Genomic DNA, 27,790 nt, shown 5'->3' with positions numbered 1-27,790 from the left:
TCCATACATCTACTTTGCTGTGGTCCTTCTGAACTAGAAATTTAGTATTTGGATCACTTGTTTGGTGATTATGAACTTCTGCCCTGACTTTCAATGTCTCCTGGCCTCCTCAGTGAATTGTAAAATACTTGAGGGCAAGGATCAGTTTTAAAGATAGATTTATATATATATAAATATATATTATGTTATATATATGTACGTATATTTATTTATTTATTTATGAGAGACACAGAGAGAGAGAGGTAGAGACATAGGCAGAGGGAGAAGCAGGCTCCCTGCAGGGAGCCTGATGCAAGACTTGATCTTGATCTCAGGACCCTGGGATCACAACCTGAGCTGAAGGCAGATGCTCAACCATTGAACCACTGAGATGTCCCAAGGATCAGTTCTACTACTGCTTTTCTACCTGCTTGGAACCAAGAGGCGTGCATACAACAGTCATTAAATTAGGAAGCATTTTATGTGACCAGGAATGTTCCCGATCTTATGGTAGACTGTGCTGGGAGAGATTGCAAAGAGGACTACATGCAGTAAGGCACTCAGCTCAAAGCTGTGAAAATCTTTATGAAAACAGGTAGAGAATGCCAAGATACATGTTGGTTGTAGTCAATAAACCAGATTTGAGTTTTGACATTATTTGACTAAATTTTATATCATGAATTAAACATATTTATAATGAAATAATGGTTTACAGGGAGTGAACTAACTTTTCTAATCAGCTGAGCCAGAAGTTGATCTATTTTTAAGTCAGGAAAACAGCAAAGTTATTATTTTTATTAGTTTTGAAAGGATATTAACTATTCAAAAATGACAATGTTCTAATAATCAAAGCAATTTAAGGGATTATGGAGTAAAAGCTGAAAGAACTGAATTTTGTGCCATGAAAACCAGTACAACTAAAATACAACTAAGATACTGAAAAAACACAGAGAAATATTTGGGATAAATGTGATGGGCAAGGGTGAATATAGGTAGCACATCATCCAAGCCACTGAAAATAATTAAAGACTATGAGTAAATGTGTAAAGAAAATTTAAGATGCTTTACATAAACTATATGAATTTTCCCACAATTCTGAGTGCCTGATGTCAAAAGATTATTTTATCTATCATTTGGAAATATTAAATTAGCTCATATCTGAGTAAAATTGAATTAAAACAGCAATGGGTTACCATTTCAACCCTGTTAAAACTCGCAGAAGTTATTTTTAAAATGAAACGAGTGCCAAAGAGGTTGCAAAGAAATAGGTATCCTGAAAAACGACTAATGATACCATAAATCAGAATACTGCCTCTCAATAAAAACATCTGTATATGTTCTCCAGGAATCTCACAACTGGAAACTCATCAAAAATAAATAACTTGAAGTATTGAAAAGGCAATATCGGCCCACAATCTCTTATCCAAACCCTGGGCCTGATGTGTCTCAGATTTCAGGAATTTTATTATTCTTTAAAAAGGTGGTATGGTGCATTTACTATATGTCACATTACATCCCCAAGGATGACCTGAGTCAATACCTCACTTCCAACACATTGACCTCTCACCTGTGGAGCCTATCAGTGTCCGCCCTAAGCAAGATAATGACTCTTAATCAATTTTGAATGAAAATTTAAGAAAACAAATTGTTTCACTTTTAAACTTGTGAAAAGTTTAGGTTTTAGTGCTTTATTTTATAAATGTACATAACATTGTCTTAAAGAGATTATTAACATAAGCATTATTTGTGTCACAAATAATACAAACTAACAATTTTAAATTAGATGTTTATACAGATATTTATAGAAAGAAATATATTTATAGAAAATAGAAATAATTGTAAAGGGTCTTAAGCAAATGATGATGGATCAACTCAGTGAAAAATTAAGAGGACTAAAATTAAAATTAAGGAAATTAGGTATCAATATACAAAAATATTTTTTAAGTGTTTAAAAACTGGCTCAGTCTATGCTATGCAATTCTTAATTGTAGATATCAAAATGCAAGCTTTCCTGCCTCATCTGCTCCAACGTGTTGGCTTCATAAGAATTGGACAAATTTAGAAATCTTTCTTCTGGGGTGCCTGGGTTGACTGTTTGCCTTTGGCTCAGTCATGATCTCGAAGTCCTGGGATCAAGCCCTGCATTGGGCTCCCTGCTTCCTGGAGAGTGTGCTTCTCCCCACCCTCTCTCCTCTGCCCTGTTCATGCTCTCTTTCTCTCTTTCTTCCAAACAAGTAAAATCTTTAAAAACTAATAATAATAATCTTTTTTCCTGTAGATATCACTACTATAAACTGCGAGTATTTTAGAAATATGAAATGGATTAGTGTTTTCGGGTCTTTAAAACCATTGTAAAAAAAAAATAGCCCTTTCAAGTAGATTACCCTAAACCTTCAATTTTACCCCAAAGGCAAAATCCGGAGGTGACAAATCACTATCCAGAAGTCACAATCACCGCTTGGGTTATGTATTCCCTGTGCGTTCCATTTGCCTGTGTGTGTGTATAAACACAAGTTATACAGCCTGTTCAATATCCTCGATGGAATACTCATTTAAATAAAAATAAAGTGGGTGTAATCACAGCCTCCATTTTTTCATCTATAAAATGAAGATAATGCCATTTACTAACATTCTTGTTGATTAAATAGGGAGTCAGAACAGCTTGCTTTGAATCCTGACTTTTCACTTAATTGGCTCTATGATTGATGCTAAGTTAGTCAATGAGTCCGAGTTAGGACGTTAGCTGTTCAGTGTCTGAGCTCAGGGGAAGGGGAGGCAGTGAGCAGGGCTAACGGAAGGTCTGCAGCTTGTGTATCTCCATGCCACCTGCAGAAGCACATCAATCCAGTTTATGGAGCAAGAAATAGAGGCTCACAGATGTCAACTGAAACGATAACTCTGATCTCCTCTGGTGCTTATGCTTCATTTCCACAGACAGAGGGTGGACATGCAGGCAGCCTTTGTACAATAAATCAAGGACAACCATAAGAAACACTTCCAACGTGGTCCTCCATGTAGAACTGCAGCAATGTGCTGTGCCGTCTGGAATCTGTCCTTTATTTAGTATCGCCCCGATGCAAATGTCTTCATTTTGATCACAGTGCTGTGGTTTTCTGAGATGTTGACAGTAGAGAAACAAGTGACAGCATGGGGAACGCTGGCCACTATTTTGGCAACTCTTTTGTGCACATAAAATTACTGTAAAGTGAAAAGGTTTTAAAAAGTGACAGATCTGGGAAAATTTTTATGCAACAGGTGCACTTGAATATAAGGTTCTTTATGGGAAGTGCCTAGAGTGGTTACCAGCACATGATAGAGATACAATAACTACTTATGAGATGATTGAGTAACTCACTCATTCCGCTAGTGACACATGCCAGCTAAGACACAGGCTGGTGGTCAGCAGGCTCTGAAACTATTTACTCGCAACCCCTTTTTCTCTTTATAAAAAGACAAAGAGACATCGGGGCAGATGTGAACTGCACACCTCCCTGCAAGTGCTGGATACTCAGAGTAAATCACCTAATTTATTCTCGGACAAGGTAAGCAGATAGTAGCTGAGTCTGTTTCCTGTCCGTGACCTGCTTCCACTGCGGGTCATGGTGTCGCGTAGCAGGTGGGATGGCAGAGGTGGAGATGGAAGCAGATAGTTGGCTAGGATCCCATCATGTGCACAAGAAGATCCACCCTGAGGATGGTCATGCTGACCCCAGTGCAAGGCAGTAGCCAGAGACTGAAGTCCGGTCTGAGCCAGCTGTCACTGCTAGGTATATACTTGATTCCAAATTTTCGTAAGTAAGCCTAAAGAGAGCAGTCGGCAAGCCCAGGCAGGTTGCCAGTCTTGCTGTCATGTGTGAGGCCCCCTAGATGTGACCCTACAGACATGGCTAAGCGGTGGGTGGGTGGCTTCTGGCGTCGCATGGCCTGGTTTTGGATCGGGGCACCACTGCTCAAGGGCAAATTGCTTAACCTTGTGATTCATTCTTTATCCGAGAAATGAGTCAAGACTAGAGCCCCATTTGTGCAATTACCATTGTAATATTAAGTGACGTGAGACGGGCCGACCTGGAACAGAGAGGCACCTGATAGACAGTGACCATCACAGTCCTGGGACTGTAAGGGGGTGGCTCGCAGGTCTGAACCAAGGCGCCCCTGAAGCAATTACAAGTCACTCAGATCTTGAAGGCATTCAGGTCTGTCAACCGATTTTCTGAGCCTCGGTTCTATCTTCTCCAAAACTGAGATAAATGACACTTATAGGGTAAGGGTCATAATTAAATAAGATCATGCATATAGAATCCCTGGGCATCACATAAATGGCAGGTGCTGTGATGATTGTCATGACTTGTAGCAAAACGCTGAGGACTTATTTAAGTCCTGCTGCTCTGCTCTTGCACACCTCGCTGCCAACACCTAAATGCATTCTACATTATACGCTCTCAATAGGTCATCTTTGCAAATGAAATATCAGAAAAATTGAAATAAAATCCCTAGGAAAACCCCTTGCCTGTGGTTTTGTAAATTTAGAAGTCATGTTCTGCAGAATTTTTTCAAAAAAGTGAATGACAGGTATAAATAAACCTTCCTGTGTACACGTAACCAATCCTACTTCCTTCCCTCCTTCTCCAAAAGAAATCACTACTCTAAATTTTGCAGCTTTTATTCACATGCTTTTACAATGATTTTAAAATTCCTAAAAACGTTTATTATGTATGTGTATGTTCTTATGTGATATATAATATTGCTGTGCATACTTTTAAATGTTGTAAGATGACATCTTTTAAAAAAAAAAACAGTATGCATCAAAAAAAAAAAACAGTATGTATCATCCACGGAGTAAAACTGCTAGCGATAGGATATGCTCATATTCAACATTACAACTTACTGCCAAGTACTCTTGAAATTACTTGTGTCAATTCAAACTTCCACCAACAGTTTCTGATGATCTAGATCTTTGTCAACATTTGGGTTTGTCAGACTTTTGAATTTTTAGCGCCTAACAAATACTATCTTGTTAACCAACCATAATAATAATAATAATAATAATACCAACAATAATGATAAAACAAGGGTAGTAATTATGTTTCAGTGCTTCTTCAGATACACCACATCTGCCATTTTACTTCGGTTTGCTCTTATGTTTGCTGCTGTTACTCTGACCCACCCACTTCTTTCTGAGTTAGGTTTCCAACATCCTGACCTATGGGTTGTCTACTCTCTCAGTCTTTGACTCCCCGTGATAATCTTCATTTTCCCTTTGCCCTTGCATAAGATTGAGGAAGAAATTCCGATTTTTCCTCATCACTTTGAAGACATTCTGTGAATACCTTCTGATCTGTAAGAAGGGCCTGTAAGCCCACATCTCACTCCTTTGTAGGTCAGATATCTTCCTTCTCTGGTTATTTTTAATGTATCCCTTTGTCTTTGGTGCTCTGTAATTTCACTAATAAGGAATCTGTGATGATTAATTTTATGGGATACTGTGACGAGGCCACCGGGTCCCCAAGCAGTCCAAGATAATCCTGAGTACATCTGTGAGGGTATATGGGGATGAGAGTAATGCTAAATCAGTAGATTAAGACAATCAGATTGCCCTCCACAATGTGGGTGGGCCTCACCATCCGGTCTGTGGAAGACTTGACTAGAACATGAGACTGACCCTCCTCTGGATGAGAGAGGGTTCTGCTGGGTGGCCTCCAAGCTGGCCCACCAGCTCTCCTCTCGGTTCTAGAGCAGCCAGCCTTCACTCCAATTGGGATGTCATGTCTGCAGATTTGGGACTTGCCAGCCTCCATAATCAGATGGACCAATCCTTTATAATAAATCTCTATATATATATATGAACATAAGTATCTCCTATTGGCTCGGTTTCTCTGGAGAACCCTAATACAAAAGTTCAGAGTGTGGATATTTATCCTACTTAGAACGCTCATGCTTTGCTAATCTGAGAATTCCTGTCTTTCAACAATCTGGAGAATCCTCTTCTGTTATGTGTGAAAACGTCTTCTCTGGCATTCTCTTCGTTTTCTCCTTCTGGTACTCCAATGAAGGATGTGCTGGATGGTCCCCTCTGTGCTTCGCATCCTGCCACGTCTCCCCCCTCTTCCCTAGCTCGAGGGCCATGCTGTACCCCGGGTAAGCCTCAGTTCTACCTCCTGGTTCACCCGTCTGCTCCCATACACTTAATCCAATATGCTGTCTGTTCTTCTTTTTATGTTCAGTGACTATATGTTTGTTTCTAGAAGCTATTATTTGGTTCTTTCCCAAATCTGCCTCACCTTTTCCTCAGAATGTTTTATTTTTTAATTGTGGTTCTGAATCCTTTTCTAAGAATCTCATATAACCATATAGCTTTCTCTCTTGTTCTAGTTTCTGAAATTTGGGGGAGTGCTAAATGTGCAGAGTCTCTGCGGTGCCTATCCCCTCCTTGCCTCTTCTGCTGTCTGTGCTCCGACACCTTTTTCTGCCAGAAGCAAGTGTGGCTTAGGTGGTGGCAATGTCCCTCTAGAGGGATTTGCTGTTGTTTTCGGAAGGTGTCCCAGGAGTATCACCTCCCAAAGCCCCATCCTCAAACTCCTTCCCTAGCATGTGGGCTCCAGCACCACACAGACATTGTATAATTTTAGAGGACAAATCCATGTGAGGTGTGTGTATCAGGTTTTTATTTCTCAGGGACCTTTCTTTTTTCCCAAGAGACCAGGGAGACATGTTGTCCTTAGGTTCTCTTTTCCAGCAGCTCCATCCTCCTAGTTTCCTTCTTCCATTGGGATGTCCCCAGTCCTTGAAGAGCCCTGGTGTTAAGCTGAGAGCTCAGCTCCATCTCCTCAACTTGGCATGGACCTCAAACCTCACACCATATCCATGAACAGAAGTTTAAAATTGTGTGGGCACATGGGTGTTGCATTTGGGATCCTACATATAACCATGACTATAGGTGCTGCTGTTGACAAAAGGGCCTAGTATTTCTTCCTCTTAGACCATATTATCATTATATGGTATAGCTGTACAATAATTTTTCATGTATGGAGTTTTCTTGACTTCAGTGCAAGCTTGGTACAGGAAGAAGGGGTGGTGGGGTACAGTAAGTAATGAGAAAGTAGCATTATAGTTTTTGAGACAGGAGAACAGTTTAATTTTCTCCTGTCAAACAACTGGGTGTTTTAATAATCCCAGCCTTTTAAAGTCTCAGACTTTTAAGTTTCCTTACATCTTTGACATGATTTCTCTTTGCAATTCCACCCACTCTTTATGAGAATAATAGCGTGCTAATGCTCTATTCTTCTGTGCTTTTTATTCAGAGAACTCCAAGCACTTTATAGACATTGCCATTTATCCTGACAACACCTTTGCACACTGTGGAAGCTAGTTTGTTAGTAGAAAAGTCTGTTTAATGGAAAATGAGGACCAGCTAGCCCAATGCAACAATGCTGAAAACAATAACAGATTATACCATGAATGAGTTCACACAGTGCAACCAGGAAAAAAAAGAGCCTCTCCCCTTCAACCTAGCCCAAGGAAGCAGTTTCTAACATAAAATGATGTATAAAAAAATAAATCACCATCTTGGATATTCTTCGAGGAAGAGGTTTAGTACAACAGCTTCTTGCCTATGTTTTATATCTCAGGTGTTGATGGGGCATAGCTGGTGAGGCTTTTTAGCAGGATGAGAATAGGGCTTAATAGGATCATTGTAGTGAGAAAGAAACCAAAGCATCTGTAGCACTGACCAACAGCATGTTAGGCATGTGGGGACATGCCATTTCTGATACAATGCAGCCTTCGTGGGCAATGAGAACCTTTGGAATTTGGAGCAGGTGGTAGTTAGTCATCTGGACAAGAAACTGGCATCCCAGAGAACTCCCCATGGGAACCAGGGACCTAAGAGCCAAGATACCAATAGACTCACTAAGAGGGCTGTCAAGGGGCACCTCACCTGGGTGCCTCTTTCAGTTAAGCGTCCAACTCTTGATTTCTGCTCAGGTCAAGATCTCAGGGTTGTGAGATGGAGCCCCATGTCTGGCTCCGTGGTGGGTGCAGAGTCTGCTTGAGATTCTCTCTCTCCCTCTGCTTCTGCTCCTCCCTCCACTCTCACCCCTTGTGGGTGCGCCCTCTCTAAGAAAAAAGGGACAGAGCTGTCAAAATATGAAAGACTTGGCAGAGTGTCACTTTGGGCTGGCTTAAATCACGAAAAACCTGCATAGTAAAGTGCAGGGGGCAGGGAGCGAGCATGAGATAGCAGAAGAGTCAAGGTAGCTCTTTCCAGAAAACCATGGCTAGCTGCTTCAGCAGAGTAAACTATTCACCGTCATGTCCACTGATACCCACAGCAAACAAGAGAACAGGGTGAGTTAATTCATCCAAAGTCCACACTGCAGTAGAGCTGAGCACACTGTAGTTTTGTGATAAAAGACACTAATATTCCACACTGAAAGTAAAGCCAGGAACGTTTAACTGTGGCAGTTTCCCATAAAGAGATCTGAAAACTGTGGTCACGTCTTCAATAGCAGTTTCACCAGAAATACAGAGATGTCTTTAGCCTGGCTACTTCTTCCCCTCACTCTTGATGCCAGGTAAAAACTTGACATAAAACACTGAGTTGTGGGATGCCTGGGTGGTTCAGTTGGTTGAGAGTCTGTCTTCAACTCGGGTCGTGATCCCAGAATCCTGCTCCATGGGGAGCCTGCTTCTCCCTCTGCCTCTCTCTGTCTCTCATGAATAAATAAATAAAAATCTTTTTAAAATAAAAAATAAAACACTGAGTTTTATGCGTATGTGCCTCACCATGAAGATGAGGGCTGAGTCTTCTTGAGCATGCCCTATGTACTAGGCATGGTGCTAAGTGTTCATGCCTGGCCACAAATGATTCTTACGGTGTCACCATGCAGTTCCTCCACGTGGCACATTAGGAAACTGAGGCACAGAAAGCTTAGGCAACAGGGGCAGAGCCAGGGCTCAAACTGGAAGTTTTGCTCCAGAGCATGGGCACTTCTTGGCTCCACAGTATATTCAGGATCCATAAAGCTTAACAGAGTTCAAAGAATTCACCATAAGATGCACTCAAGCTTTGATCCCAGGTGACATACTTAGTAGTTAGCTGCTACTGTTTTCAAGTAACCACTAGGTTTCCTTTTCATGAGGTTAACACATACTGATGGCCGCATGTTCATCTTCCCCGCCTGCAGCTACTAATGCAACACCCCGGAGTCCTTCCTTCCTCCACTAATTCTCCTCCAGCCACACTCGTCTTCGTGGTCCGTCCGTCACACCAGGCACACTGTCACCTCTGGAACGTTATTCTCGATGCATCTGCCCAGCTTCTGCCCCAGAAACTCACTCGGCCCTCCTCCACTCCCTGCACCCTCCGTTCAGATGCCCACGGGGCTCTGTTTACTTCTCTCAGGATTTCCTGCCTGGGTTGTTTTTTTTTTTCTCCAGGCTTGATTTCTGGGTGGGCTTGATTTTTTTTTTTTTTTTGTCATCTTCTAATTGAAATGTTTCTTCTAGTAATTTTCTTCAAGAAATACAGTCAGGGGGCACATTTATTGAAAACTCGCATGCAAATATGACATATATTCATTTACATGTATATATAAATGTTTTATATATATTATCTTTATATATATATTTGCCTTTTGTCTTTATATATATGTCTCTCTCTCTCTCTCTCTCTCTCTCTCTCTCTCTATATATATATATATATATATATATATATGTCTATTTATTGCCTTCAAAAGATAGCTTGACTGCACAGATCATTCTTCTATTACAACAGAAATGTGCCCATCCTCTGGCTTGTGGTTTTACCCAGGAGTCTGAAGCTAGTCTCATTTGCCCTTTAAAGTAAGCTGGGAATTTTTTTTCTTTTTTTGTCTAAAAGTTCCACAGCAGGTATAGTAATTTGAGAATAGCTAAGAGGAAAACTGTTAATACTTGCCCTACCCTTTACAATTGTTTTAAGAGGCCCATTTAAAAAAAAAAAAGATTTTATTTATTTATTTGAGAGAGAGAAAGAGAGAGCACAAGCAAGGGGAACATCGGGGGGAAAGGGAGAAGCAGACTCCCCGCTAGGTAGAGGGCTCAATGCAGGGCTCGATTCCAGGACCCTGAGACCATGACCTGAGCCGAAGGCAAATGTTCAACCGACTGAGCCAGCCAGGTTCCCCTGGTAGGGCAATTTTCAATGTATCTATTTTACCATGTGAATCTTTAGAATCACCTTAGCTCATTAAAAATAATTTTCATCTGTTTATTGGAATAGTAATTTATAAAATAATGTAGAAGGAAGTAGCGACTTCATGAGGTTGATTTTTTTTCTGAGTGATTTGCTCATTTTGATTCCTCAAAGTTTTCAGGCTCATTTGTACTTAACGAACTGAGCCACTCAGGTGCCCCAAGGCTCACCTTTTTAAAGTAATCACTACTCTGGGCCTTGCTGAGCATTTGGTTTTAAAACACCTACGTCAAAGGTTTATTAAGACTCTGATCAGATTAATACAATGGTCCACAGGGACTTGGATCCACGTGGTTGGGTCCCCTGGTCACCCATCTGAATTCCCATTAGGTGACTGTCTGTTACTACCACCAACCCAGGGCAGAAACAGGTGGTGATTGTTTATTATTTTATTATCTTTATTTATCTTTAAATCTCTTTCTATTTAATCCTTTTTAGGATAGATTTCCAACTCTCCATATCTGAGAGGATCACTTCAAGTAATTCATCCAAATATTCTGATGTTTTGCTTTATCTTTTTCATGTCTATAACTTAAGAGAATAAATTCAAGATGAAAATAATACCTCTGCTATAGTTTGGGGATTTTCCATCTGAAGAAGGTTGATATTTAATTTCACTGAAATTGAATTTTCATTGCTTTAAAAATATCCATTCTTTCCTAATCTCTCCCTAATCAGCTTCATCCCAAATGACAATTCTTTTATATAAAATGTCTATGACTCTTACATAATATAAATTAGCTAATAAAGAAAGTAGAGTCTGAAAATACAAAGGGCTCAGGGACTAACTCATGGCCTAGAGATGTGTTCTCTTTGGCCCGAGAAGTGGTTTAAATTTCCTGTGAGGACGTCAGTGGCTTTGGATGTGGTACATAGTCTGTCTGAAGCCAAGGCCACCATCCCCTGCTGTCTTATCTGGGCTAATTTACGCTTCCAACGTATCCTACCTAGACTTTGGATGGCTTACAAATGCATCTTGTTTAAAAATGTTATCGTTGCAACATCTCAACCCTTCAATGCTTCCAGGCATTATCCTATTACTGTCTTGGGGGGCAGATTTTGCACAGTGAAAACCAGCATGTTGGAATTGCAAACGGACCTTCTGTCTTTAAACCATCACATTTCTCAAAATGTCTATTATTTCTGGCAAGCTCCAAGCAGAAGCAGAAAAGCCAATCTGTGTTTTGGGCCAGTGCCAGGCCCCCAAGTGCCAATCTCGGAGGGCAGGGTCTTAGGAACTGACTTATGTTTTGGTGGCCTCTTCTACTGTACAGCGAAGGTCTACACATTTCTTGTTTTGCACCAGAAGCTGCTCTGAAGATGCATAAAAGAGTGGCTGACCAAATGAGAGTGGAATCACCAGGCAAGAGCCCAGCTGCTCAGCAGGCTCTCAGGGACTGTGACAGGGGACACACTTCCTCTGAGTGCCAGGCATCAGGAGGAATCATGGGCACACAGAACTCCTGCCATCCACCCTGCATCATCACTATCGTACTTTCTGAAAAGTGTACGCATGATGAGGTAGGTAGGTGTTCCTTGCGCTATTGGATTTTTTACTAATTTACTGCTAAAGACCAAAGACCTAGCTGTCTATCTGAGGAAAAAAAACCTTAAAGCCCTTTCTCCCTTTTTGCAACCTCACAGAGCAGCTTTGAATTTTGGTCTTTTCAGCAGCGTAAGATGAAAAGCAGCTGGACCAAAAAAAAAAAGTCTTCACTTTTCTTTGGAAACATGGATTATTCAAATTATGTTTCCTTATATAAACAAACATACTAGTATTTTTCCTTGTAGTGAATCAAGTGATTGGACAAGAAAGCATATGATTTGTTCATTTCTTTTATAATTTTTCATTTTCTGATCATCTTCCTCCAATTGCTTCTCCCCAAATTTCCATAGACATTTGGATTGTTGAGTGCACCACTGCGGCCTTGGCCTTAGGAAAATAAGCGGAGAGCTGGCTCCCTCATGGGTCCCTTCCATGGCCATCTGTCAATTTAGGGTCGGCTTCTTGTAGTGGTTCCTTCCCAGACCCTGAACCCTCTTAGGGACAGATTGGAAGAGAAAATAAGCAGCTAGAATTGTTTCTTAAAAAAAAAAAAAAAAAAAAATCTCTGGGCTCCTGGAAAGGCCCTTGCCTTCAGCAAGCATGGGTTCCCCATGATTCACTGGGTGGTGACAAGCCCTGCAAGCTGACTTCTGAGGAAGGCTCCTAAGGAAGAGTCATGACACAATGATCAGTAAAATTTGGCTACAACATTAGTATGTGACTCTGAGAAGCAAAGTTGTGTTAGTTCCCAAGAACTTACTTGTGTGTTAGTCACTGAGTTTGTGTGGCCAGTGCTTCTGTGTGAAGTCAGCCCTCAGCCCCTCCATGGTGAAGCCTGGTGTGTGGCCATCCCAGCTGGGAAAGTGCTCCCAGTCGGGTGGGGGGTGGGGGTAGGTCTCACAGCATGGATTCTGCCCAGGGGCAGGATGGAAGGAAGGGCAGAAAGGCCTCCAGACGTTCTCCCCTCCTGAGCCTCCAGGAGAACCCTTTCCATTTGGACAATCCACCAACACGGTGGTGCATTAGGTTTCATTCTCCCTAGACTTGCCCATCTGCCCTTGAGGTTATTGTTTTGTTTTGTTTTGTTGGTTTGAAATGCACTTGGGCTTCTCTGTAATCTCCAGTTTGGTCATAAGTGAAGTGGAGAATTTTTTCCCAAAGGGAAATGTCAGCTTGTTGGTCTTTAGTAGGTGACTCTTATAAAATTCTGTGCTATATGCTTAGCTCAGCAAGGGACTTCCTGTGTTACTCTACACCCTGAGGGTGGCAAGGATGGGTCTGTCCAAGGAAGCTGATTCTCAGGGCTGGGTGGGGTCTGACCACAGGACCCCCCACCATCCTGCTCTTACAAAGGTTACTGGTCCAAATATCATTCTAATTTGGAACCACTGACCATGTGCATTCCTCCCCCCACACCTTCCTCCTCCTACTCAGCCCATGTTCATCCCTTTGAGTTTTCGCTGACATTGCTTGAATTGTACCATCTGGGTAGTGGTTTATTTCACTCACTTATAAGTCCAGCTATGCTTATTACTAATATAAAATTGCGAAGATTTCTATCTAACGGTGGAGAATAATTCTTTTCCCCCGGAAAAAAAAAAAAAGTTTATTTTCCCTAACATGATAGTGTTCCAGTTCCATAAACTATTTCTCAATTTGTTTCTGTGACTGCTTCAGAAAACAGAGAACTGCGGGAGTCCATGTGTTCTTCCTCCCTCTCTTCCTGAGAGCTGGGATGTTGCAGAGCAGCACTCTTCTGGTGGGATGAGTGGTCTCTGCTCTTTGAACCCCCAGAAATCTATCCTGTCAACTGCATGGCTTGTTGGCCTTCTCTCCTCCTGCCCTGCATGTGCATAGTAATGCATATATTATATACCCAGCTGTAGTCAATCCAGTAGAAACAGAGCTATTGTTTCTAGGACCATCTTCTCTCTACAATGAATGGAAGCTTCCAAAGAAGGTGGATCGTACTGGTTTAACTTGGCTCCCCAAGCTCGTGTCACGTGGGCAGGAGCCTTCAAAGCCATGGAGTTCAGAGTCAGTTTGAATGTTTGCAAACAAAGGGGTGGTGCTGGAGATGACAGGTGGGACACGGCTTGGTAGTCAAATGGAGTAGACACAGTGTGTCTTCACAGGAAGCAAGAGAAGCAGAGTAGGGGGATGGAGGGCAGTGGATGCAGGAGAGGCCTAGGGTCTCACAGAAGCAAGAAGGGATGAGGGAAAGTGGTTGATCTTTCCAGTGAGTCCAAAAAGGCAACCAGCACTTTAAAAGAACAAGAGTCAAGAAACAGCCGTGGACTTTCAGAGATGGGAACCGAGTCCTCACGTCTGACTGGCCAAGTCTCATGAATTCTGGAAATGACTCACCAGGAGGAAATCCTCTTTCCGGAATAATTCCCCGTGTCTTGATCCTTGGCATCCCTGGAGAGCAAACCCGCATCTGCTCTGGTGGGAAGGACGCCCCAGTGGGGTGTTGTCTGCGTCATGATCTGCAGCTCCCCGACTTCCACACGGTTAACCTGCTCCCTGCACCCCGTGGTGTCAATCTGTGTTTCTCCTTCCAGACTATTGCTGCTACAAGTCAACCTCATTTGCAGAACCTGGAGCAAACTTCTGTTCACTACCCTTGAACCCATAACTTAGAAGAGAACTGAGGACGAGCTATCAACAAACACAACACTGACATTTCACTTGGCACAGGCCAAGGCTAGGACTTTGAGGGTCTCCCAAGGGCATCAGAGAGGAGTGTTTCTAATTTCAGGTTAGGCAAGGCAAGGGTGGCCAGTCTTTTCCCATGGTCGGGCTGTCTGCTGCATGTCCCCCCGCAGCAGGTGTGGGGGTAACAGTTGTGATCACAGATCGTGCATTTCTGGGTGCCTTCGCCTTAGGTTGCTGCTTCTCACGTTTGTGACGTTCCATCTCGAAAACAGCCTTAAGGAGAACAGGAAAGATTTTATCACCTCATCTTATAGATGTAAAATCTGAGCCCCTGGGAGATTAAACATTTACTGTCTTATTGTAATTTTGTGATTTTATTTTTAAAAAATGTTATTTGTTTGTTTATTTATTTATTTATTTATTTATTTATTTATTTATTTATGAAAGAGAGAGAGAGAGAGAGAGGGGCAGAGACACAGGCAGAGAGAGAAGCAGGCTCCATGCAGGGAGCCAGATGCAGGACTCGATCCCGGGACTGCAGGATCATGTCCTGGGCCAAAGGCAGGCACTCAGCCGCTGAGCCACCCCTGCGTCCCAATTTTGTGATTTTAAATAAAGTTCCCAATTTTGCATAGTGAGTCCATGGCAGCCCCCCAGCCGTCCGTCTTCCCAGCGGAATCCTCGTCTGAACGCAGAGAGAAGTCCCTCACCATCGGGCTTACTAACACTCAACAGGGCTTTCATTTTAATTTTTTTCTTTTAGATGCAGACTATGTTTATTAAATACAGGAGGAGAATGGTCTTTCCGTGTCTTTTACATTTTGCTGGCTACATCCCCGAGAGGTCATCTTAATTTTGATGGACTACATGCTTACACTTTAAGCCTGTGGCATATTCTGGAAAACATGAATGGCCCTGCTTCTGGAGTAGCTTATGTAATTCATGGCATGCACTCCTCAGTGAAATAAAGTTCTTTTCTCTCTTTCTTTTTTTTTTCTCTCCACATCTCACAGAGAGATTTTATTATTTGAATAAAATTCATAGACTGACCTCCAAGGGAAAATAAAGAAATAATCAAACCTTTATTTTATTCCTTGGTTGTTCCCACACCCTCAAAATTGGCTTAAAAATGTTTAAGTAGCCAATTTGAGGCAGCTAATCAGAACCAGCATTTATGTTGTAAACAAGGCTCAAAATGAGATCGTTGAAATGCATGTCCTACCTTCCTTCTCTGGAAAAGGCTAAGGGTTATTCAGCTCGCTGCTGTTTCTAAAGTATGGAATTTAAAGTATAGGATTGCTAGCAACCGCAGCAAAATATGCTCTACTTTGATCCCTGCGGGGTTCAGAATTCACACGGCCCCACCGAAGCTTCAGGACAGAAAGGAGCTGGCATTCCCGCTCACCGCTTCCTGCCCCTGCCATCCGGAGCAAGGGCAGGTCCCTCCTCTGGGCGCTGGGTGTGAGCAAGTGGACTCTCAAGTGAAAAATGACAATGAAACCTCCCTGGTTTTGTAGGCTAGGTCACGTTTTAAATTTAAAGGTCTCCGAGATCTTCGTACGTCGGGTAGCAGCACCCTCCGTGTCTCCTAAGAAAACAAGGGAGGGGAAGACGAGGGCAGAAGTAGGCACAGGAGACTCAGGAGGTAGTTGGGATTCTCTGGAGTAGATCTCAGAATCTAATTGTGATCCAGGTCAGAGTTCATGGCCTCTTTGGAGGGGATGGGGGGGGACACTCACCCTCTATGAACCTGCGCTGGCTGCCCAGGACGGTGACCCAGGCTCTCAGCACCTGCTGTGCAGTGGTTCGCTGCGTGTTGGTCTCAGGCCCCAGCTGCACTGGGGGTAACCAGAGGTCCAGGGGCGAGGGCTAATCATTTGCTTTATTCCCGAAAGCGGAGGGTGTTCTCTGTAATCAGGGTGTGTTGACACTAGGCATTGTGTTGAATCGAGGGGAATTACGTTGAATTCAAACAAAAATGCGGTTCAATTTAAGCTTTTGGGTACAAAACATACACTTATTTATTTTGGAACAAGTTTTATGAAAGGATTCCTGAGATCTGGAGGCCGTGTTGCGGGACCTGCAAAGGTGTGGCATGTCATTAACACTGCATTTTCTAGGTGGCCGGTGGAAGTATAGACTCCAAACTTTATGTGTACTAGACTTAAGAAGCATCTTACCTTGCCTGGTATCATTCTGGAATGAACATGAGTTAATATTAATGCCAGTGTCGTAGTTATAAGCACACGCAGCAGCATTAAGTTACAAAGAGCAGCTTTCTGCTCTCCACCTGTAACAGTGAATGCAGCAAAGCAAACCCAACGTGTTCGCTTTATGTGACGGCACTGCTCATGCCCCAGAAAGAGATTTCCATCAAGTTTATCTGTCAAGATGAGATTAATCAGATGAAATGATCTGAACTAATCATGTAAATAATTCTGTACCACTTAAAAAATTGGAGGAAAGATATATCCGATTACACATACAAATTTGTGGTTTAGTGCTCATATAAGAAATTACTGTTGAACCCCTAGGTCTAGATAATAGTGAAAGGCCATGAAATGTGCAATTTCAGTACCAAAGATTTATAGCTGGCTGTGGCAAGATTGTAGGAAGTGGTTCTCAGAGGAAAGTTTTAGCAGCTTTGGGTGTTTTATTAGAGACTTAGCTTCCCTTAATTTATATATTGGCATCTTTTGTATAGGCTGTCTTCACTTTATATTACTTAAAACATTATAATCAGTAGCTTAATGAAGAAGAAGAGAGCACAGTGACACAAATTGGGTGATGTGTGGGTAGCAGTGGATCTGGTGGGGAGGAGCTTGCCTGCTGGATGCAGAGACACGGAGAGCTCTCTCAGATGTGAATGAATGTCACAGGGGAAGGCAGTGAATATCCTTGTTCTGTTTACTTTTCCTACAAAGGAACTGTTTACCAGAAAAAACATCTGGATTCTATTGCTTTTTAATTCATTGTGGACCACTGATGGAATCTGGAAGCACTTATGATGTCAGAGTCTGTAAGTGGCACTTAGAGCTCGGACAGGAAATCAGGATGACAATCGGCTCTCTCTCCTGGCGGTTGGGCAGTTCAAGCCTACAATTCTTCTTCAGAAACTCTCCTGGGTCTTCATTCATACCCCAAGTGTCATTTACCTTGAAGCAAATAAAAGGCAATGCAGTGTTTTCAAGTTACAAAGTGATGATTGGGTTGGGGATTAAATCATTCCTTACCAAACACCCAAATCAAATATTTTTGAAGCCTTTTTTTCCTGGCCCAAGGTTCAGGGGAAGTGATGAAAGGCGGTAAGTTATAAACACTTCACACTGGAAGCTGGTCTCCATCAGAGAGAGACAGCCTTTCAACCTGGCCTTCCTGGCCCACTCCACAGGGGCCGGGTTCCAATCCCAATGGCACAAGGCTGCATATTTTATCTCTAAATAACTCGAGTGGAATTAGAGGGTCCTTCTTTCTATCCAATCAATCTCTGTCCATTCAACTCCTTTTAATCCTCTACTTTGGAAAAAAACTAAGATATTATTGTTTCGTATGATATTCTTTTTTAAGATTTTATTTATTTGTTTGAGACAGAGAGAGAGAGAGATATCGACAGAGCATGAGCGAGGGACAGAGGGAGAGGGAGAAATAGCTCTGCGCTGAGCAGAGAGCCCAGTGCAGACCCTGGGATGATGACCTGAGCCAAAGGCAGACGCTTAACCGACTGAGCCACCCAGGTGCTCCCCATATGACGTCCTTAATTTTTTAGACTATTTACAGACAACCATACCTATGCTCCGTGTGATCTCTTTGCCATTTTCAAAATTGTGAGGGAGCGCAGTCAATGACCTCTCTAGACCTCAGAACTAAGTGGCCCAGCCAGAGCAGATGACGGTTGGGACTGTCTTCCAATTCCAGAGACTCGCTTGCATTTTACTCATCCACAACAATGCCTGACATCTTATTAATCACATCAGAACATTGGTTCAATGAACTAAAAACCACCTAAAATGCCTAGCCTGGCCTTCCTTCATGAGGATGGCTGTTTATCCAGGTCAGCCAAATCCCATGTTATTGAAGAGCATTTCTCAGAGTCTCAGATGGATTGGTGTTAATGTCGGTCGTGTATAATGTTTTTTATTGGCATTCGCATTCAAATGAGAAACATAGAAATAACAGGACATTTATGATATGAGGCTTGATTTTAGGAGAATTTCAGATAGGGGCTTTTTTGCTCCTATTTCTTATTTTCTTTTGTTTCTTTACATGGTTTTCATAGCAGTGCATACTTTTTAGAGCAGCACTGCTGTGTGGTTTCCAATTGGTTCTGGGTAAGTTGCCCCTGATAAGATGGCACATAGGGCTGAAATTTACCCCATTCTGCCCTGTGCTGGCCTGGGGCTGCTCTGCCCCAAAGGGGCACCTTTTCCTGCCCTACAAATTGGGGATTTTATAAGCTAGCAGAGACCCTGAATATGAGCACATTGACATTCTCAGAAGTATAGATAAGTAAAAAAATCACCCCAAACCGTATGCTATCATTTTTTTAAAAGTCAAACAAAACTGAAATGCTTAGAACAAAATGTCTTGCTTCCAAGAAACAACCATTTCCAAGCCTCTGATTTCTGCTTTTTAGCTATTTATTTCCTTTTTACTAAATAATATACTGCTACTTCTTGATGACTTCTTTGTTTCTTAGACATCATCTGCTGAGTTCCTGTTACGGAGCTGGGGGCTGATGTTGACAGGCCCTTGCTGCCATGCACACTCCATACACCCCTGCCAGCTCGGCCTGTTGAGATCATGGTTATTAGTGGAAGCACTGCCATTTGTGTTAGTTGGTCCTGAGCCAAATAGGGTATCTGGATTCCATTTGTTTTCTCTTGTGCAACTTTTATTTTCCCTGTAATCAGTATTAGACTTGTTTTGCCGTGTGCTTATACTTTAGCTGTACCTTCATTTTTTGACTGTACCTTACATTTTGTCACCAGATGCCCGAGTTGACCTGTCACAGAGCTGACAACACAGTCTCCAAATTTATTCAAAATGTGCTTTAAAGCAGCCTGCCAGCTCCTTCTGTATCTTCTCCATCTGAACCCTCTGTCTCATCATGCTCAGCTCTGCTCCCCTTGGATGGGCTACACCTGTTGTGTGCTTGCTGTCCTGGGTCCTGGTGCCATCCTTCTGGGAAGTCTCTTTACAGTCCCCACTGTCCCACACTTCACTTTTTTCCTGGTTTACTCCTTCATTTCAGCAGAGCACACCACCTAGTAGCTTCCTGACAAAGGGCAATTAGGAGGGCCATGTCTTGAGACTGTGTATGTCTCAAAATATCTTTGTTCCTCCTTCTATAATATTTGCAATGACTACAGAATTCCAGGTTGAAAATTGTTTTCCGGGGGATCCCTGGGTGCCTCAGCAGTCTAGTGCCTGCCTTCAGCCCAGGGCCTGATCCTGGAGACCCGGGATCGAGTCCCACATCAAGCTTCCTGCATGGAGCCTGCTTCTCCCTTTGCCTGTGTCTCTGCCTCTGTGTGTGTGTGTGTGTGTGTCTCTCATGAATAAATGAATAAAATCTTAAAAAAAAAAAGAAAAAAGAAAATTGTTTTCCATGTGAATTGTAGACCCTCTCCTCTGCTACCTTCTAATGTTCAATAAAGCTCTCTTTTTGTCTTTGTTTTGTGGCCTCTTTTCTTCTCTGGGAACTCTTGGGCTCTTTCCTGGATCCCTGTTGATAATACATTTGGTAGTGATATGCCTCGGTCTCTTCAAATTCATTATCCCAGATGTGGTATGCCACTCGGCATGCAGACTTACATGTTCTGGTTCAGGGTTATTTTTCTGTGTTATTTCTTTGACAATTTCTTATCCACAGCATTTTTTATTCTGTGGTAAATTAATCCTCATATTTTCTTATATTTTCCTTTCTTTTGATATCTTTGTATTTTTGTTCTACTCTCTTGGAGATTTTTTCAATTTTATTCTTCAAACTCCCCATTGATTTTTATAGTTTTTAATATTTTATTTAATTCCCATAAACTCTTTAATGTCCTCTGGTTGTTCCTTTTATAGCATTCTTTTCATCATGAATGTAATATTTTTTCTCCTCTTTCTGAGAATATTACAATATTAAGAACTTTTTCCATCCTTGTGTGGTCTCTTTCTCAGGTTCTTTTAACTGTTTATTATTTTAGCCTATCTTCCGTGTTGGAAGCCTTCCTCAAGTATGTTAGCATATCCTTTGTCATGCTTTCCTATTTAAGTGTGAGGCCCTAGAAAGCAGGTTGGAAGCCCTAGGGAAGGGGTGGGAACCTCTGGTCAGAGGTTGTTGCCTCTTGAGCTTCATATAGTGTGATTGTGTGGGGAGGCCCCCACCTCTCAAATATCAGTACCTGTAGATCTTTTCTTTGGTACAATTCAGGCTCTATAGGGTAAAGCCCTCCTATTTCTTGTTAGGGGCAAGGGTGGGGGATGGTGTATGCCTAGAAGCGGGTCCTCTGGGAGCAGGACAGGAGGAAGTGGTAGGAGCAGGAGTAGGGACATTTCAAAGTGTGATCTCCTGACTCTCATGGTGTTCCTGCTCGTACAAAGCTTCCTCTCTGCACCGTGTGTCTGAGTACAGAGACTCCCTCGTTTAGTTTCTACAAAGAATGAATCCTTTGTTTCTTCCAGGGGTGGGAGAAAGTCTCTGGGCAACTAGAATCTCCAAGTATAGGTTTTCAAACCAATCCCCCTTCCTTTATTTATTTTTTAAAGATTTTATTCCTTTATTTATTTTTTTAAGATTTTATTTATTTATTTGAGAGAGGGAAAGAGAGAGCATGAGCAGGGGGAGAGGGAAAGGGAGAGAGAGAAGCAGCCTCCCTGCTGAGGAGGGAGCCTGACACGGGGCTCGATCCCAGAACCCTGAGATCATGACTTGAGCCGAAGGCAGATACTTAACCCACTTAACCACCCAGGCACCCCCAAGCCTCCTTGTTTTAAATCAATATCCAAACCGTTTGAAATACATCCACATCTCAGTGTCCATCTACAGACTGGTGTGAGAGTCAGGGTCAGAACCTTAAGGAAAGACTTCATGCAGGCGACAGACAAGTGCTCCAACAGTAATAGCTAACACATCTGATGGATCCAGGATAAGTCAATGAATGCCCCAGTCAGGAATTGAGAACACTTATTTTAAGCGTGTCCTAAACAGTTTTATTTTCATATGTCTATGGTAATGTATTTTTTCCAAAGACTGTGTATCAGTGCTTGCTTTGGCAAAAGGCGTACTAAAATCCTAACTCTACCGAGGAGACCAGCATTTCCCTGTGCAGGGATAACTAGTACATGTGTGCTATGTTTCATAATTTTAAAAGAATTAACTCAAAGGTGACCAAAAGCCTAAATGTAAGAATAAAACCATAAAGCTCCTAGGAGAAAATGTCCAAGGAAAGCTTTATGACCTTGTATCTGATGAGAATTTCTTGGGTATGACACCTACCACACAACAAAAGAAAGAAGAGATACATTGGCCTTCATCAAACTGACAAAAAGGTATGCATCAAAGGACACAATTAACAGAGTGAAAGGCAATTCATGGAATGGGAGAGAATATTTGCAAATCATGTATCGGATAAGGGATCGATATCCGGACTATCTAAAGAACTCCTATATCTCAACAACAAAACACCAACAACCTAGTTGAAAAGTGGACAAAGGACTTGGACATCCCTCTAAAGAAGACAGACCCATGTTCAATGAGCTTGTGAAAGGAAGCTCAACAGATACCAAGCATTCCAGAAACACAAAGTAAAACCACACTGAGGTTCCACCTCACACCCAATGGGATGGTTATCATTAAAAAAAAAGAGAAAATAATCAGTGTTGGTGAGATGTAGGAAAATTTGAACACTGTGCCATGCTGATGGCCATGTAAAGTGGTGCAGCAGCTGTGGAAAACAGGTGGAAGCTCCTCAAAAAAATCACACATGGAATTATCATATGATCTGGCAATTCCACTTCAGGATATACACGCAAAAGACGTGAAAGCGGGAGTTTAAAGAGATAGCGTGTTCACAGCAGCGTTATTCACAACCCCAAAGGAGGGAGGAACCCAACAATCCACTGACACACGCGTCCAGAAACCGTCGTCTCTCCGCATGATGGAATACTATTCAGCCTTGCAAAGGAAGGAGGTTCTGGCGCTTGCTGTAACAGGGAGGCACCCTGGACATCTTGTTAAGTGAGAGAAGCCAGTCCCAAAAGGACAGTGGGACATTGCAGGATTCCATGCGCACGAAACCCCTGCAGTAGGCAAACCTGTAGAAACAGCTAGTAGCCTGGTGGTTTCCACAGGCTGGGGGAGGAGAACACAGGGCATCAGTGTGTCACGGGCACAGAGGTCCAGTGAGGGAAGATGAAAAGCACTTTGGAGATGGACGGTGGTGATGTCTGCACAAGGAGGCCAACGTGCTTAATGCTGTAGAACCAAACCCTTTTAAATGGTTGAAAAGGTCCATGTTATGTATATTTACCACAACTAGAAAACATTGAGACGAGGCATAGTCATGAAAAAGACTTTGGTTCATTGATTTTCCTTCCGCCCAGACATTCAAAACCATCTTGAGCGCATCCTCTCTCTTACTTTTCTTCAGGACAGCATTCTCTTGTCTTCATCCATCTCTTCGTTTTTCCTAATTGCAAAGGGAAGGCCCTCTCCCATCCTGGCCCGTGGCTCACCACACTAACCCTTCCAGTCGCCCCACACTGGCCAGGCTCCGAATCCTGAGCGGTCTTGTCCGTGAACGTGAATCCCCTTCACCCCCAGCTCCGACCCCCAGTATTAAAGCTCGGCTGGGGCTCCACCAGCCTAAGGAGACCCTCCTCCTGCACACACTCCACGTGGGCCACCATCCAGAGTCCCCTGCCCTGCACCTCCCTGCGAGTGTCGCGGCGTCGTGTCCACTCTTCTTGGACAGGCTCACCCCCTCCGTGTATCACAGTCCTCCCAGGTCACTAGTGTGTTGGTCTCCAAATCCAGGAGCTCATTTTCAGGCCTGATCATCTGAAACCCGCTTGTTAAAACCATAGCATTGCCTCCACCTTCCTCCTAAAAGGCCAGGTGCTCACTCAACCTCAGAACCCGGGTCCCCGGGAGTCCAGGGCGCTGCGGTCCCACCCTGAAGCACCCTCTCCGCCTTGCCCCGCAATGTGCAGGAGCAGACTCAGGGAATAAAAGGAAAGGAAGGAGCTGCTATATGAAGCGATCCCTACTGTGAATTTCACAAACCGAGTCAATTGTAAGTAATCCGTGAATTTCTCGGTTGTGGAAACTTACACCCCCGCGGCAGATGTCAGAGGGACTCCCTGACTCTGGGTGCACAGAACCCAGGCGGGGATGCAGGGCTCGTGCCGGGGCCTCCCGAGCCTGGATGAGAGCATGACTCAGTGGCCTTTCTGTGAGACTTCTGTTCTCATTATTTGTCCTCAGCGTGTGATGCCGCCCTGCGGTCCGGGCTCTAAGGGGGAGGACTTCCTCGGTAAATGAGCCTGCACTTAAGGCTACATTCAATCCCAGTCCCCCCCCCCCGCCCCCCCGTACGGAAGAAAGCGAAACCTGTCCACTCTGGTAGAATAGAATAAGGCTAAGGCTCGGGGAGAAAGCCATTTGCTGCAGGAACTGTGTGGGGCCTCGGTGGAATACATCGAGGGCTGGGAAATTAGGATTGAGCCCAGCACCTTCCCAAACAGTGCGCAGCCGCCAAGAGGAAGGAGGCTCCCCACTGTTTAGGGGGCTTTCATAACCCTCACTCTCTGACAGGCGGGTTTCTGGGGCCTTGGCTTGTCTGATGGGTCTCCCAGGCCACCCAGCTCCCCACACAGTGAAAGAGGCTTAGCATGTGTTATGTGTGAGCAAGCATGCGTGCAAACGTGTGTGTGTGCACGGGTCCCCGTGTGTGTGTGTCCTCTTCCTACCTCTCCTCCTTCCCCCGCTTCTCCCTTTCACACTCATGGAATCTGTTACTTTCCTACAGGTTCCTTCTCCTTCAGGGAAACGTGGCCTTTTCAGTGGCCCCAAAAAACAACATTCCTGGAATCTGCTGAATGGTTGATTTTGGGGAAAAAATGTCTAGATACAACATTGGCTCAAATTTAGATGATGCTCATCTGACGCACATGCAGCCTCCGTTGTCTGATTTTGAGTGCAAGAGCGGTGTGTGGTTCCAGGATGAATGTTTTTAATCTTACTTAAAACTTTTAAATCCTGATTTTCATCTGTATAAAAATATGGTTCCTTATCTCAAGAACTTCAGTAATCCTCCTGTCCCTAAGGCCCACCAGCTTGGAGTCTGACCAAGGGCAGAGCATAGGGACCTCACAGGGGGCGGCGGCAGCTCCCGGCCCGACGGGCACTGCAATGCACCCCGAGGCTCCGTCCCTTCTCTCCCAACTCCACCTCCTGGGCTGCCAGGCCTCCTCCCCCAGGAGCCACCCCAGGCCTCCTCCCCCAGGAGCCACCCCAGGCCTCCTGCCATCCTGCTCGGGGGCTGTCGGTCCTCGGTCTGTATGTGAGCAGAGCTCTGCGTGGTGGGAAGAACATCTTGTCTTGGACCTTCTTCTTGGCACATTCCTGTCTGGGGGAGGCACAGAGCCCCAGAGCAGCACCTGTTCACACGCACACACACACACACACAAACACACACACACACACACACATTGTTTTATACACAATAACCGCCCCCCAACTTTAGATGCTGGCTGCGTCCAGCTAGTCACAGAGACTCCCATTTCATTAGTGTGTGAGTTAATGGATGTCTCTCAAGGACCTGAAAGATCCCCTTTGTGATTCAATTCCTGTTCCCCCCAGTTTGTCCACAGGCCTGTCAATGCCTGAACCCCAATACCTGACAGCTATTAAGGCTCCATGGGTCAGAGTCGGGAGGGATTGCCCCCTACCTGCCCTGGGTTTCATGGCGCTATGGCTCCCACTGACCTTTAATTTACTTGATCTGCAGTGTTCGTGGTTGAATTTCGATCATTATCTATTCCCCTTATTGTAGGAAGAAACTGGCTTGGTGTTTTAGACGCAGCTAGGGTCAGAGCATACGGCAGTACGAAAGGCGCGGTGGCTGGGGGCTGGGGAGCAGCAAGCCTCTGCCTGCCCAAACTGCCCCCCTGGGGTCCCCTCACCCCACCCCATGCAGCAGCCAGGCCAATGGCCTCCGTCCTGCAGGCTGCAGGCTCACAGAGCTGCCCGAGTAGGAAATCGGAGGGTCCTTCCGCCTAGAGCCTGCTTTGCTCTATTGTGAGGGTCACTCGAAGCAGGTGGTTTCGTGCTGGGTTGGGGGAGCATGGAAACTGAGGCTCAGACGCAAGGCATCAGACTCCTTCTGCTTTTGTTTTTGTGCTTTTGTTTCCATACAACTGTAATTATTCACAATGTGCGGGTGACGGTCTCACGGGTGCGTCGGCCTATGTCAGAATCTGTCCACGTGCTCTGATTAAATGCCAACAGCCGACATGTCAATTATACCTTGGTAAAGCTGTCTGGAAATATTTCATGATGTTAAGGGACATTTCAATTCAAAACATTTATTATCTATCAAAAGTCATCCTCCTGTGGATGAGGCCTTCTGACATCTGTACATGGGACTCACAATCGATCGTTGCGTGACCATTCGCTCCAGACGTCTGTAAGCTCCTCTGGCTTCTGCTAGTTGTGCAAGAAAGGTGCAGACAGTGACCGGGGCCCTCAAACACCAGCTCAGGGCTGCACCCCTACGATCACACATGGGAGGCCAGGCCTCGCCCACCCCTCCATCCTACTGTCAGTGGCCCAGGGGTGACAGGATTGAACATCTAAAAGCACCAGCATGTGCCGTGGTTCTAGTCTCGTTTGCTTCGATGCTCTTTGTGTCCTGGCCTGATCTTTCAGCCGCCCTCTGTTCTGTCTGGAGTCCCTGCTGTAGCCTCCCGAGCACGTCCCCTGGCTCCTCTGCCCTGGGTGTTCAGTGGTCCCCAGTCTCCTCATCCTCCTTAAGGAGAGCAACCTGCTGTGACCTTGGTGAGAAGGGGCTGGCTCAGCCCCACCTATCCCCTTCATGTGTTTCTCAGCTAAACCTCTATAATCCCCGAAGATTTTTTTTTTCTCCTGGTCACTACTGGGAAACCTCAGCATGCTGTGGTTTCTCCCTCTGGGAACAAGAATGCTCCTGATTTATGGGAAATAACTGGGAAGATTCTCTCAGCTGTTCCCCCACAGTGAGATCAGCCTTGCTCGCGTGAATTCACATCCTAGGTGCCTGGGAGGCAGGCGGGAGGTCGACCAGGAAGGTTCGGTTTCCCAAAACGTGGTGCAGAGGACACTCTGGATCTGCTTCTTCATGGCTTTCCTGCCAGGTTGATCCCCAGAGGGTAGGAAGCTACAAAAGTGCTTCTCAAACCTTGTGAACCGCGATGATGGCATTTGCTGAGGCCCTGGTCACACCAAGCCAATTTGGCACACGACTTGTCTGTTACTGGAGCCTTCCAGGGGGAGCCTAATGCATTTTAGGGGTGATCGACATTAATACCATGTCCTGCTGTCCCTTCCAGCCAGCTGCTGTCCTTTCACACTCAGAAGTGGGAGCAGAGGACCGGCGTTGCTGACCGTGAGAAGCAGTGGGGACACCTGGGAGCCAATGAGCAATGAGCCAGCGGAAGGCAGCGTGGAGTCCTGCAAGGCAGCAGGTACAAAGGAGCCCCTCCTGGGACGCTCCACACCCCCCTCCAGGGCTCTTCCTGCCCTTCCCAGCATCTGCTCCTCCACCTGCGTTGGGGGGTCTCCTACAGCCTAGAAGAACTGCCCAGGATTGGGAAAGATATGGGGGTTCTCACATCAGGATGGAGTTCAGGAATGACAGGCTTACATGAGTTTTCAAAAACACCTACATGGCTTTTCTCCTTCTTATTTATTTTTGTTTGTTTCTGAGGATTTTTTTTTTCTGATAAACATGCTTTTTATCCCTTTTACTTTTTGAAGTTAAGTCAAGCACCTTCTTGATGAATCCCGCTGCCACATTAGTACTTTAATATTACATCGAAAGTGACGTCCCTAATCACGATCAAGCACTGGCATTTTCAACACAAAAATCATTTACGTTACTTTTATCTGGTGGTTTTTATGGCGAAACAAAACACCCAGCAAGAAGTTCCTAACTTACTTGAAATTTTTCATGAAATGGGGCTATTAGAACGGTGGCAGCAACACTCCTTCAACACAAAACAGATGTGCTTTTCCGTGTTTCTAAGGCAGAGATGGTGGTGGCCGTCTCCAGAAGGGACCGGGGGTGTCTTTAGGCTTGTTTATAGCAAGGAACCCTCACAACTTCTCAGATGTTCCGTTTTTGTATATT

At 44.2% G+C, this 27,790-nt stretch overlaps 1 protein-coding gene across 2 annotated transcripts in view; it reads left to right on the top strand.

The window, feature by feature from the left end:
• Positions 1 to 27,790, top strand: part of PDE10A (phosphodiesterase 10A) — a 590,722-nt gene that overhangs the window by 218,382 nt on the left and 344,550 nt on the right. For both annotated transcript variants that reach the window (XM_077899644.1, XM_077899635.1), the window contains exon 2: positions 26,991 to 27,125. In XM_077899644.1, coding sequence (XP_077755770.1) covers positions 26,991 to 27,125 — 135 coding nt within the window. The remainder of the gene's footprint in view (positions 1 to 26,990; positions 27,126 to 27,790) is intronic.

Source organism: Canis aureus, chromosome 1 (assembly GCF_053574225.1).
Source record: "Canis aureus isolate CA01 chromosome 1, VMU_Caureus_v.1.0, whole genome shotgun sequence".
NCBI classification, from domain to species: Eukaryota; Metazoa; Chordata; class Mammalia; order Carnivora; family Canidae; genus Canis; species Canis aureus.
The sequence above is the reverse complement of the archived record's forward strand: the minus strand, read 5'-3'. Positions and strand labels throughout refer to the sequence as shown.